The sequence below is a fragment of the Oncorhynchus clarkii genome, chromosome 17 (genome assembly GCF_045791955.1).
Source record: "Oncorhynchus clarkii lewisi isolate Uvic-CL-2024 chromosome 17, UVic_Ocla_1.0, whole genome shotgun sequence".
Lineage (NCBI taxonomy): Eukaryota > Metazoa > Chordata > Actinopteri > Salmoniformes > Salmonidae > Oncorhynchus > Oncorhynchus clarkii.
Window position 1 is genome coordinate 10,318,773 of NC_092163.1, and position 13,058 is coordinate 10,331,830.

The 13,058-nt window shown below is 41.2% G+C and overlaps 1 protein-coding gene across 1 annotated transcript; it reads right to left on the bottom strand.

The window, feature by feature from the left end:
* Positions 1-929: 929 nt before the first annotated feature.
* On the bottom strand, positions 930-12,148 carry LOC139370568 (uncharacterized). Its single transcript, XM_071110141.1, has 5 exons — positions 12,109-12,148; positions 10,246-10,539; positions 9,409-9,510; positions 2,692-3,039; positions 930-1,189 (listed from the first exon to the last, which is right to left on the bottom strand). Exons 1-5 carry the CDS (start codon positions 12,146-12,148, stop codon positions 930-932), a joined length of 1,044 nt encoding a protein of 347 aa, XP_070966242.1.
* Between the last annotated feature and the right edge of the window lie 910 nt (positions 12,149-13,058).

The window sequence follows — 13,058 nt, forward strand, 5'->3', positions numbered from 1 at the left end:
GGATTGGTAGGTGGAGTCTTTGGTTGTTGTGTTGGGGGTTTGGTAGTTGGAGTCTTGGGTTGTTGTGTCGAGGGTTTGGTAGGTGGAGTCTTGGGTTGTTGTGTTGAGGGTTTGGTAGGTGGAGTCTTGGGTTGTTGTGTTGAGGGTTTGGTAGTTGGAGTCTTGGGTTGTTGTGTCGAGGGTTTGGTAGGTGGAGTCTTGGGTTGTTGTGTTGGGGGTTTGGTAGGGGGAGTCTTGGGTTGTTGTATTGAGGGTTTGGTAGGTGGAGTCTTGGGTTGTTGTGTTGAGGGTTTGGTAGGTGGTGTCTTGGGTTGTTTTGTAGGTGTAGTCTTGGGTCGTTGTATTATGGATTTGGTAGGTGGAGTCTTGGGTTGTTGTGTTGAGGGTTTGGTAGGGGGAGTCTTGGGTTGTTGTATTGAGTGTTTGGTAGGTGGAGTCTTGGGTTGTTGTGTTGAGGGTTTGGTATGTGGAGTCTTGGGTTGCTGTGTTGAGGGTTTGGTAGGTGGAGACTTGGGTTGTTGTGTTGAGGGTTTGGTAGGTGTGGTCTTGGGATGCTATGTTAAGGGTTTGGTAGGTGGAGTCTTGGGTTGTTGTGTTGAGGGTTTGGTAGGTGGAGTCTTGGGTTGTTTTGTAGCTGGAGTCTTGGGTTGTTGCATTGAGGGTTTGGTAGGTGGAGTCTTGGGTTGTTGTGTTGAGGGTTTGGTAGGTGGAGTCTTGGGTTGTTGTGTTGGGGGTTTGGTAGTGTGAGTCTTGGGTTGTTGTGTTGAATGTTTGGTTGGTGGAGTCTTGGGTTGTTGTGTCGAGGGTTTGGTAGGTGGAGTCTTTGGTTGTTGTGTTGGGGGTTTGGTAGGTGGAGTCTTGGGTTGTTGTGTTGGGGGTTTTGTATGGGGAGTCTTGGGTTGTTGTATTGAGGGTTTGTAGGTGGAGTCTTAGGTTGTTGTGTTGAGGGTTTGGTAGGTGGTGTCTTGGGTTGTTGTGTTGATGGTTCGGTAGGTGGAGTTTTGGGTTGTTGTGTTGAGGGCTTGGTAGGTAGAGTCTTGGGTTGTTGTGTTGAGGGTTTGGTAAATGGAGTCTTGGGTTGTTGTGTTGAGGGTTTGGTAGGTGGAGTCTTGGGTTGCTGTGTTGAGGGTTTGGTAGGTGGAGTCTTGGGTTGTTGTGTTGAGGGTTTGGTAGGTGGAGTCTTGGGTTGTTGTGTTGGGGGTTTGGTATGTGGTGTCTTGTGTTGCTGTGTTGAGGGTTTGGTAGGTGGAGTCTTGGGTTGTTGTGTTGAGGGTTTGGTAGGTGGGGTCTTGGGTTGTTGTATTGAGGGTTTGGTAGGTGGAGTCTTGGGTTGTTGTGTTGAGGGTTTGGTAGGTGATGTCTTTGGTTGTTTTGTAGGTGGAGTCTTGGGTTGCTGTGTTGAGGGTTTGGTAGGTAGAGTCTTGGGTTGTTGTGTTGAGGGTTTGGTAGTTTGAGTCTTGGGTTGTTGTGTTGAATGTTTAGTCGTTGGAGTCTTGGGTTGTTGTTTTGAGGGTTTGGTAGGTAGCGTCTTGGGTTGTTGTGTTGAGTGTTTGGTAGTTTGAGTCTTGGGTTGTTGTGTTGAATGTTTAGTCGTTGGAGTCTTGGGTTGTTGTGTCGAGGTAGGTGGAGTCTTTGGTTGTTGTGTTGAGGGTTTGGTAGGTGGAGTCTTGGGTTGTTGTGTTGAGGGTTTGGCAGGTGGAGTCTTGAGTTGTTTTGTAGGTGAAGTCTTGGGTTGTTATATTGACGGTTTTGTAGGTGGAGTCTTGGGTTGTTGTGTCGATGGTTTGGTAGGTGGAGTCTTGGGTTGTTGTGTTGAGGGTTTGGTAGGGGGAGTCTTGGGTTGTTGTATTGAGGGTTTGGTAGGTGGAGTCTTGGGTTGTTGTGTTGAGGGTTTGGTAGGTGGTGTCTTGGGTTGTTTTGTAGGTGTAGTCTTGGGTCGTTGTATTATGGATTTGGTAGGTGGAGTCTTGGGTTGTTGTGTTGAGGGTTTGGTAGGGGGAGTCTTGGGTTGTTGTATTGAGTGTTTGGTAGGTGGAGTCTTGGGTTGTGTTGAGGGTTTGGTAGGTGGAGTCTTGGGTCGCTGTGTTGAGGGTTTGGTAGGTGGAGACTTGGGTTGTTGTGTTGAGGGTTTGGTAGGTGGAGTCTTGGGATGCTATGTTGAGGGTTTGGTAGGTGGAGTCTTGGGTTGTTGTGTTGAGGGTTTGGTAGGTGGAGTCTTGGGTTGTTGTGTCGAGGGTTTGGTAGGTGGAGTCTTTGGTTGTTTCGTTGAGGGTTTGGTAGGTGGAGTCTTGGGTTGTTGTGTTGAGGGTTTGGCAGGTGGAGTCTTGGGTTGTTGTATTGAGGGTTTGGTAGGTGGAGTCTTGGGTTTTTGTGTTGAGGGTTTGGTAGGTGGTGTCTTGGGTTGTTGTGTTGAATGTTTGGTAGGTGGAGTCTTGGGTGTTTGTATTGAGGGTTTGGTAGGTGGAGTCTTGGGTTGTTGTATTGAGGGTTTGGTAGGTGGAGTCTTTGGTTGTTGTGTTGAGGGTTTTGTAGGTGGAGTGTTGGGTTGTTGTGTTGAGGGTTTGGGAGGTGGAGTCTTGGGTTGTTGTGTTGAGGGTTTGGTAGGTGGAGTCTTGGGTTGTTGTATTGAGATTTGGTAAGTGGAGTCTTGGGTTGTTGTGTTGAGGGTTTGGTAGGGGGAGTCTTGGGTTGCTGTGTTGAGGGTTTGGTAGGTGGAGTCTTGGGTTGCTGTGTTGAGGGTTTGGTAGGTGGAGTCTTGGGTTGTTGTGTTGAGGGTTTGGTAGGTGGAGTCTTGGGTTGCTATGTTGAGGGTTTGGTAGGTGGAGTCTTGGGTTGCTATGTTGAGGGTTTGGTAGGTGGAGTCTTGGGTTGCTGTGTTGAGGGTTTGGTAGGTGGAGTCTTGGGTTGTTGTGTTGAGGGTTTGGTAGGTGGAGTCTTGGGTTGCTATGTTGAGGGTTTGGTAGGTGGAGTCTTGGGTTGCTATGTTGAGGGTTTGGTAGGTGGAGTCTTGGGTTGTTGTGTCTGGATTGGTGACTGACCCTGTGGAACACAACATATAAATCATGTGTGTGTGTATGTGCAGTGGTGTCGTAGTGTAGTAGAGGTGTAGTGGTGGAGTAGTGTAGTGGTGTAGTAGTGGTTTAGTGGTGTAGTAGTGTAGTGCTGTAGTAGTGTAGTAGTGTAGTAGTGTAGTGGTGTAGTGGTGTAGTAGCGTAGTGCTGTAGTAGTGTAGTTGTGTAGTAGTGTAGTAGTGTAGTGTTGTAGTAGTAGTGTAGTTGTTTAGTGGTGTAGTATTGTAGTAGTGTAGTGGTGTAGTAGTGTAGTGGTGTAGTAGTGGTGTAGTAGCGTAGTGGTGTAGTAGTGTAGTGGTGTAGTAGCGTAGTGGTGTAGTAGTGTAGTAGTGTAGTAGTGTAGTAGTGTAGTAGCATAGTGGTGTAGTAGTGCAGTGGTGTAGTAGTGGTGTAGTAGTAGTGTAGTAGTTTATTGGTGTAGTGGTGTAGTGGTGTAGTAGTGGTGTAGTAGTATTGTAGTGGTGTAGTAGTGTAGTGGTGTAGTAGTGGTGTAGTAGTGGTGTAGTAGTGTAGTGGTGTAGTAGTGTAGTGGTGTAGTAGTGTAGTGGTGTAGTAGTGGTGTAGTAGTGGTGTAGTAGTGTAGTAGTGTAGTTGTGCCTGGAGCAGTGGGTATACTCTAATTTTGCCCAAAATGTCCCAAACGGCCCACCTGAATGACCTAAATGACCTAAATTATACATCTTCCACAGTCAGGTAAACCCAAGCTGTACTGTGCTGGCCTGAATATTTTCTTCATGCTAACAGTTCTAGCAGGAGTATCCAGGCCAATCTGGGCTTGGCTTGGCATGGCTGAGTGTCAGCTTAGTTCTGCAGTGTGTAAACCACCATTGTGTTCTTGTGTTCTGAGTTCCTACAGTACCTCTTTTCCCACTACAGAGCCAAGCTGGACTGGGCTGGCCTGGTTAGTCATTCAACTGAAGCCTGGAACTGAACTGACAGTGAAAATGTGAAAATGATCAATCAGATCCAGCAGGGTGAAAAGGGGTTTCGTGACAGTACTGGTACTGCATAATATACTGTAGTCTAATAAACTGTACTCTACCCCTTGTATTAGTGTTAAAAGGGGTTTAGTGACAGTACTGGTACTGCATAATATACTGTAGTCTAATAAACTGTACTCTACCCCTTGTATTAGTGTTAAAAGGGGTTTAGTGACAGTACTGGTACTGCATAATATACTGTAGTCTAATAAACTATACTCTACCCCTTGTATTAGTGTTAAAAGGGGTTTAGTGACAGTACTGGTACTGCATAATATACTGTAGTCTAATAAACTATACTCTACCCCTTGTATTAGTGTTAAAAGGGGTTTAGTGACAGTACTGGTACTGCATAATATACTGTAGTCTAATAAACTGTACTCTACCCCTTGTATTAGTGTTAAAAGGGGTTTAGTGACAGTACTGGTACTGCATAATATACTGTAGGCTAATAAACTGTACTCTACCCCTTGTATTAGTGTTAAAAGGGGTTTAGTGACAGTACTGGTACTGCATAATATACTGTAGTCTAATAAACTATACTCTACCCCTTGTATTAGTGTTAAAAGGGGTTTAGTGACAGTACTGGTACTGCATAATATACTGTAGTCTAATAAACTATACTCTACCCCTTGTATTAGTGTTAAAAGGGGTTTAGTGACAGTACTGGTACTGCATAATATACTGTAGTCTAATAAACTATACTCTACCCCTTGTATTAGTGTTAAAAGGGGTTTAGTGACAGTACTGGTACTGCATAATATACTGTAGTCTAATAAACTGTACTCTACCCCTTGTATTAGTGTTAAAAGGGGTTTAGTGACAGTACTGGTACTGTATAATATACTGTAGTCTAATAAACTATACTCTACCCCTTGTATTAGTGTTAAAAGGGGTTTAGTGACAGTACTGGTACTGTATAATATACTGTAGGCTAATAAACTGTACTCTACCCCTTGTATTAGTGTTAAAAGGGGTTTAGTGACAGTACTGGTACTGCATAATATACTGTAGTCTAATAAACTGTACTCTACCCCTTGTATTAGTGTTAAAAGGGGTTTAGTGACAGTACTGGTACTGTATAATATACTGTAGTCTAATAAACTATACTCTACCCCTTGTATTAGTGTTAAAAGGGGTTTAGTGACAGTACTGGTACTGTATAATATACTGTAGTCTAATAAACTGTACTCTACCCCTTGTATTAGTGTTAAAAGGGGTTTAGTGACAGTACTGGTACTGTATAATATACTGTAGTCTAATAAACTGTACTCTACCCCTTGTATTAGTGTTAAAAGGGGTTTAGTGACAGTACTGGTACTGTATAATATACTGTAGTCTAATAAACTGTACTCTACCCCTTGTATTAGTGTTAAAAGGGGTTTAGTGACAGTACTGGTACTGTATAATATACTGTAGTCTAATAAACTGTACTCTACCCATTCTGTGAAACAAAACAAAACTAGATAGTGCTGGATAGCAAGTTGGACTGTACTGTTTTGATGTGAGCTCCAGGTCACGCGCTTCACGTTGTTTTTATAGTTGGATAATGTACAGAGATGTTGATGTGAGTCGACCAAGAAATAGGTCACTGACAGCCTGTGTAATTTATGGAAAGACAACAAATGACTTTTGATTTCAACAAGGTTGTTGTTAAATAAGAGAACAGTCGAGGGTTGTAACAGTGATCAAGTTGTCTATCACCTGTTACAATCATATTCAACAGAACCAGTTACAACTGAAGTATCTGACCATCAATAGATTCAAGAAAAAGCCATTTGTTTTTTAATAAATCCTGTTTGGGATAGAAGGCAGTATTTTCACGTCCGGATGAAAAGCTTGCCCAAAGTAAACTGCCTGCTACTCAGGCCCAGAAGCTAGGATATGCATATAATTGGTCGTTTTGGATAAAAAAACACTAAAGTTTCTAAAACTGTTAAAATAATGTCTGAGAGTATTACAAAACTTATTTGGCAGGTGAAACGCCGAGGACAAACCATCCAGGGAAAATATTTTTTGAGGTGATTTCTGTGGCACTTGGTTGCAGTTCGTATTGCTTCCACTAGAAGTCAACAGTCTTTAGAAATTGGTTTATGTTTTCCTTTAGAGAAATGAAGAAGTACGGCTATTCAGAACGAGGGTCCAGCCGAATGGACTATACTGTTTTGATGTGAGCTCCAGGTCACGCGCTTCACGTTGTTTTTATCCTTTATTGAACACAGTTTATCCCGTCTAAAATGTTATCGATTATTTACGTTTTAAAATACCTAAAGTTGGATTAGGAAAGTTGTTTGAAATGTTTGGACAGCGTTTACAGGTAACTTATTAGATATTTTGTAGTCATGCTGGGCGAGTTGGAACCGGTGTTTTTCTGAATCAAACGCGCCAAATAAATGGGACATATTGGAGTGCCAACAGAAGAAGATCTTCAAAGGTAAGGCATGAATTATATCGTTATTTCTGAGTTTTGTGTCGCACCTGGCGGGTTGAAATGTGATTGTCATGTGTTTGTTTGATGTCCTCAGATAATCGCATGGTTTGCTTTCACCGTAAAGCCTTTTTGAAATCTGACACGGTTGCTAGATTAACAAGTTAAGTTTTAATTTGGTGTATTGCACTTGTGAATGTTTGAAAGTTAAATATTTCTAATATAATTTTTTTAATTTCGCGCTCTGCAATTTCACCGAATGGTTTCGGTGAACCTAGCCATAACATTTTTTTTTAACATAGCAGCCCCATATCATCAGGTGCAAAATATAATTTTCTAATATTTAATTTGTCTGTCCATTATATTGATATTAGATCTACAAAATAGATGTGTGTTGATTGTGATTAGGCCACGTGTGATAACATGCGTCTTGGTGAGAGGTGTAGGAGTCAGGCGCAGGAGAGCAGGGATGTCTGAGGAGCGTGTTTAATAATAGTCCAGCAATGCAAATGGCACAGAACAAAAATCCCAAAACTACGCTCTCGAATAATCGTGCAAACACACGGAGGAACTAACACAGTTCCGACACTTTACATACACGTGCGTAAATGCGAAAAAACAACAAACATCAAATACCATCGAACGCAATACACACAAGTCTAATCCTGCACGAATTACGGCAGGTAACAGCTGCCCTATATACCCACATAAATCAAAGCAATTGAAAACCAGGTGTGAAAAGGAACACAGACAAAACAACCAGAAAAATAAAAAGGGATCGGTAGTGGCTAGTAGACCGGCGACGCCGAGCGCCGAGCGCCGCCCGAACAGGGAGAGGAGTTACCCTCGGTAGAAGTCGTGACACCACGGGAAAATAATACTGTCTGCAAGTCTCAACTAACTTACAAACTAGGCTATATATGATGGCATTGCACTATTATGGTGTTTCTAAAAATGAATTAAAAGGCATTGGAATAATGAATATTTTGTTTTAATTGTATTTAATTCTAAGTTTAAAAAAGTGGTTTTATTTCATATTATACAGCCTAAATGTTCAATTTAAAGTCTATATTGGTTGAATACAACAAGATGTTGTTGAAATGCTGAGTGCTCCTGCTGCCTACAGTGTGTCACAAATGCTTCACAAGGCTACAGCCTTGAAGTAATAATAGCTTAATATAATATTTGTAATTTCTTCTTAAACTACATGGCTGGTTTGTTCCTGAATGGTTTAGAGTTATTATGTTGTTTAATAGCTAATGACAGGTTGTTGAAATGTTGAGAGCTTCTGAGATCGCCCACTGATAAGGTGTATACCTCCACTACACTACGTTGATATGTATCAGTGGGTATTAAGAAGTCTGTATACTCCACTACTTTGATATGTATCAGTGGGTATTAAGAAGTCTGTATACTCCACTACTTTGATATGTATCAGTGGGTATTAAGAAGTCTGTATACACCACTACGTTGATATGTATCAGTGGGTATTAAGAAGTCAGTATACTCCACTACTTTGATAAGTATCAGTGGGTATTAAGAAGTCGGTATACTCCACCATAATTTGCAAATAAATTCATTAAAAATCCTACAATGTGATTTTCTGGATTTTTTTTCTCATTTTGTCTGTCATAGTTGAAGTGTACCTATGATGAAAAGTACAGGCCTCTCTCATATTTTTTAAGTGGGAGAACTTGCACAATTGGTGGCTGACTAAATACTTTTTTGCCCCACTGTACGTACATACATACATACATGCATACATACAGTGCCTTGCGAAAGTATTCGGCCCCCTTGAACTTTGCGACCTTTTGCCACATTTCAGGCTTCAAACATAAAGATATAAAACTGTATTTTTTTGTGAAGAATCAACAACAAGTGGGACACAATCATGAAGTGGAACGACATTTATTGGATATTTAAAACTTTTTTAACAAATCAAAAACTGAAAAATTGGGCGTGCAAAATTATTCAGCCCCTTTACTTCCAGTGCAGCAAACTCTCTCCAGAAGTTCAGTAAAGATCTCTGAAGGATCCAATGTTGACCTAAATGACTAATGATGATAAATACAATCCACCTGTGTGTAATCAAGTCTCCGTATAAATGCACCTGCACTGTGATAGTCTCAGAGGTCTGTCAAAAGCGCAGAGAGCATCATGAAGAACAAGGAACACACCAGGCAGGTCCGAGATACTGTTGTGAAGAAGTTTAAAGCCGGATTTGGATACAAATGTATGCTGTAAGCACAACCCCCACCTGTGGACGTCGGGCCCTCATACCACCCTCATGGAGTCTGATTCTGACCGTTTGAGCAGACACATGCACATTCGTGGCCTGCTGGAGGTCATTTTGCAGGGCTCTGGCAGTGCTCCTCTTACCCCTCCTTGCACAAAGGCGGAGGTAGCGGTCCTGCTGCTGGGTTGTTGCCCTCCTACGGCCTCCTCCACGTCTCCTGAGTTACTGGCCTGTCTCCTGGTAGCGCCTCCATGCTCTGGACACTATGCTGACAGACACAGCAAACCTTCTTGCCACAGCTCGCATTGATGTGCCATCCTGGATGAGCTGCACTACCTGAGCCGCTTGTGTGGGTTGTAAACTCCGTCTCATGCTACCACTAGAGTGAAAGCACCGCCAGCATTCAAAAGTGACCAAAACATCAGCCAGGAAGCATAGGAACTGAGAAGTGGTCTGTGGTCAACACCTGCAGAACCACTCCTTTATTGGGGGTGTCTTGCTAATTGCCTGTAATTTCCACCTGTTGTCTATTCCATTTGCACAACAGCATGTGAAATGTATTGTGAATCAGTGTTGCTTCCTAAGTGGACAGTTTGATTTCACAGAAGTGTGATTGACTTGGAGTTACATTGTGTTGTTTAAGTGTTCCCTTTATTTTTTTGAGCAGTGTATATTCATGTGAGGGTTACTCACTTGATGATGTCCTGTCTCTCCTCCATTTGTAGATCAGTAGCAGGATGAGTCCCACCACCAACACAGTCAGACTCACACACACCATGATGACCACTGGGGTAACTGATAGGAACACAGACAGACAGATAGACAGATAGATTTAAATATAGACAGACAGACATATTGTTAAATAGTGATCAGAGTAACTATATGAACCTCAAGAGTTACATGACTTCCTGTTGGCCTCTATGTCATCAGCATGACCATTAGTAGAAAACAAACCTCTCACTCTGTCCAGCACTCTCACTCTGTCCAAGGTAGGAGAATCTAGAGATGGAGGGGAGGGGGGCAGAGAGACAGAGAAAGAAAGAGAGAGAGACAGACAGAGAGAGAGAGAGAGAGAGAGACAGAGAGAGAGAGACATAGAGAGAGAGAGAGATGTGTCCAATGCATGACCAGATATAGTTGATTCTGTCTATATTATCTGATAGCCTGATAACATTATATAGCAGCATATTATAGTTGTCTGAAGGTGATAGAATGATGGAAGGGACAGGTGCATCATACCTGTTCTCTGTGAAGGACCAACACTGATGTCTCCAGATGCCATAAATGTAGTAGAGAGGTTTGGGAGGGTTGTGGAGAGGTTAGAGGATGTTTTGGAGAGGTTTGGTAAGGTTGTGGAGACATGGGGTCTGGAGGTGAGTGTTGAGGTTTCAGGAGAAGCTGTATGTGAAAAGGAAGTATAGGTTAAAACAAGTACAGTAACCATGTTGATTTAATGTCTGTTGAAATAACTCAGAAAGCATCTAACAAACAAACAATGTTCAAGACAACTGTGATGGAGTGTTAACTTACCATCTGTAACTGCGAGATTCACCTCTTGGTATGTGTCTAGGCCATATCTCTCCACTCCACACCAGTAGGTACCAGAGTCTGACTTCATCAGGTTCTTGATGGTCACATAGAAGACTCCATCTCCCTTGACTTCTATACTGTATCTACCTTGAGATACAGTCTTGCTCCTCTTAGTTTCAACCAGAATGTCTCTACCAGAACATGTCCCCTTGCAGAAGTATTTGTTGTTGGTTCCTGCCCAAAAGAACGAGCAGTCGAACATGACATGTCCACCCACCACTTCCTTAGTGCCAGCTGACACCACAACACACAGAGCTGTCAAACAGAAACACACAGTACAGTCACAACTGATGACCTGTGAGATAAACCCTGCTCAAATCTAACTTTAACCCTGCTCAAATCTAACTTTAACCCTGCTCAAATCTAACTTTAACCCTGGATAAATCTAACTTTAACCCTGCTCAAATCTAACAATTAACCCTGCTCAAATCTAACTTCAATCCTGCTCAAATCTAACTTTAACCCTGCTCAAATCTAACTTGAACCCTGCTCAAATCTAACTTGAACCCTGCTCAAATCTAACTTTAACCCTGCTCAAATCTAACTTTAACCCTGCTCAAATCTTACTTTATCCCTGCAGAAATCCTACTTTAACCCTGGATAAATCTAACTTTAACCCTGGATAAATCTAACTTTAACCCTGGATAAATCTTATTTTAACCCTGGATAAATCTTATTTTAACCCTGGATAAATCGTACTTTAACCCTGGATAAATCTAACTTTAACCCTGGATAAATCTTACTTTAACCCTGGATAAATCTTACTTTAACCCTGGATAAATCCTACTTTAACCCTGGATAAATCTTATTTTAACCCTGGATAAATCTTATTTTAACCCTGGATAAATCTTACTTTAACCCTGGATAAATCTTATTTTAACCCTGGATAAATCTTATTTTAACCCTGGATAAATCTTATTTTAACCCTGGATAAATCTTACTTTAACCCTGGATAAATCCTACTTTAACCCTGGATAAATCCTACTTTAACCCTGGATAAATCTTATTTTAACCCTGGATAAATCTAATTTTAACCCTGGATAAATCTTACTTTAACCCTGGATAAATCTTACTTTAACCCTGGATAAATCTAACTTTAACCCTGGATAAATCTTACTTTAACCCTGGATAAATCTTACTTTAACCCTGGATAAATCCTACTTTAACCCTGGATAAATCCTACTTTAACCCTGGATAAATCTTACTTTAACCCTGGATAAATCTTATTTTAACCCTGGATAAATCTTATTTTAACCCTGGATAAATCTTACTTTAACCCTGGATAAATCTTACTTTAACCCTGGATAAATCTAACTTTAACCCTGGATAAATCTAACTTTAACCCTGGATAAATCTTACTTTAACCCTGGATAAATCCTACTTTAACCCTGGATAAATCTTATTTTAACCCTGGATAAACACAGGTAATAGACCAACATATCAAATCCTAGTCTATATGTCACATGCACCGAATACAACACGTGTAGAACTTACAGTGAAATGCTGAATACAGGCTCTAACCAATAGTGAAAAATAACAGTAGCGAGGCTACATACAGACACCAGTTAGTCTGGCTGATTGAGGTAGTGTGTACATGTAGATATGGTTAAAGTGACTATACATATATGATGAACAGGAAGTAGCAGTAGTGTCACACATTCTAAGTTCAGTTCATTATCATGAGGTACATGTGAAAAACAAACAATCTGGCTCCTTATAGACAAATACATATCTTATTCCTTCTGTACTATATCATACAGACAGACAGACAGACAGACAGACAGACAGACAGACAGAACTCACCTGAGAGGAGACAGCAGAAGACAACATGGAGTATCTTCATTCTGGACAGTTACTCCTCAGTTACTATACTGTTAAAGTTACTTTACTACCACAGTTACTATACTGTTAAAGTTACTTTACTACCATAGTTACTATACTGTTAAAGTTACTTTACTACCACAGCTACTATACTGTTAAAGTTACTTTACTACCACAGTAACTATACTGTTACAGTTACTTTACTACCAGAGTTACTATACTGTTAAAGTTACTTTACTACCACAGTTACTATACTGTTAAAGTTACTTTACTACCACAGTTACTATACTGTTAAAGTTATTTTACTATACTACCTGCTAGCTCAGTTCCACAACAGAGTCTCTGTCAGCTACACACTTGACAGCAGGGTGTTTCTGAAACGCTCTGTCTTCCTTAATTCAAATCTCCTCCCTCATCTGACACCCCACCCCTCTCCTCTGTCTCTCTCTTTCTCTTTATCTCTCTCTGTCTTTTTGTCTCTCTCTGTCTTTAAATTAAATTAAATTTATTGGCTTGGCCTCTTTCATCTTTTTAAGTGAGAGAACTTGCTCAATTGGTGTCTGACTAAATACTTTTTTGCCCATGGTATATACAGTGTTGTAACAATGTACAAATGGTTAAAGTACACAAGGGAAAATAAATAAGCATAAATATGGGTTGTATTTACAATGGTGTTTGTTCTTCACTGGTTGCCCTTTTCTTGTGGCAACAGGTCACAAATCTTGCTGCTGTGATGGAACACTGTGGTATTTTACCCAGTAGATATGGGAGTTTATCAAAATTGGATTTGTTTTCGAATTCTTTGTGGATCTGTGTAATCTGAGGGAAATATGTATCTCTAATATGGTCATACGTTGGACAGGAGGTTAGGAAGTGCAGCTCAGTTTCCACCTCATTTTGTGGGCAGTGTGCACATATCCTGTCTTCTCTTG

What these genes read in the sequence shown, in the direction of transcription:
- LOC139370568 (XM_071110141.1), bottom strand. Translation starts at nt 12,148, where the DNA reads ATGAAGATACTCCATGTTGTCTTCTGCTGTCTCCTCTCAG. An exon ending in CTTCTGCTGTCTCCTCTCAG is followed by an intron (nt 10,540 to 12,108) that starts GTGAGTTCTGTC and finishes TTGTGGTGTCAG; the next exon opens with CTGGCACTAAGGAAGTGGTG. An exon ending in GAGAGACAGGACATCATCAA is followed by an intron (nt 3,040 to 9,408) that starts GTGAGTAACCCT and finishes TGTGTTCCACAG; the next exon opens with GGTCAGTCACCAATCCAGAC.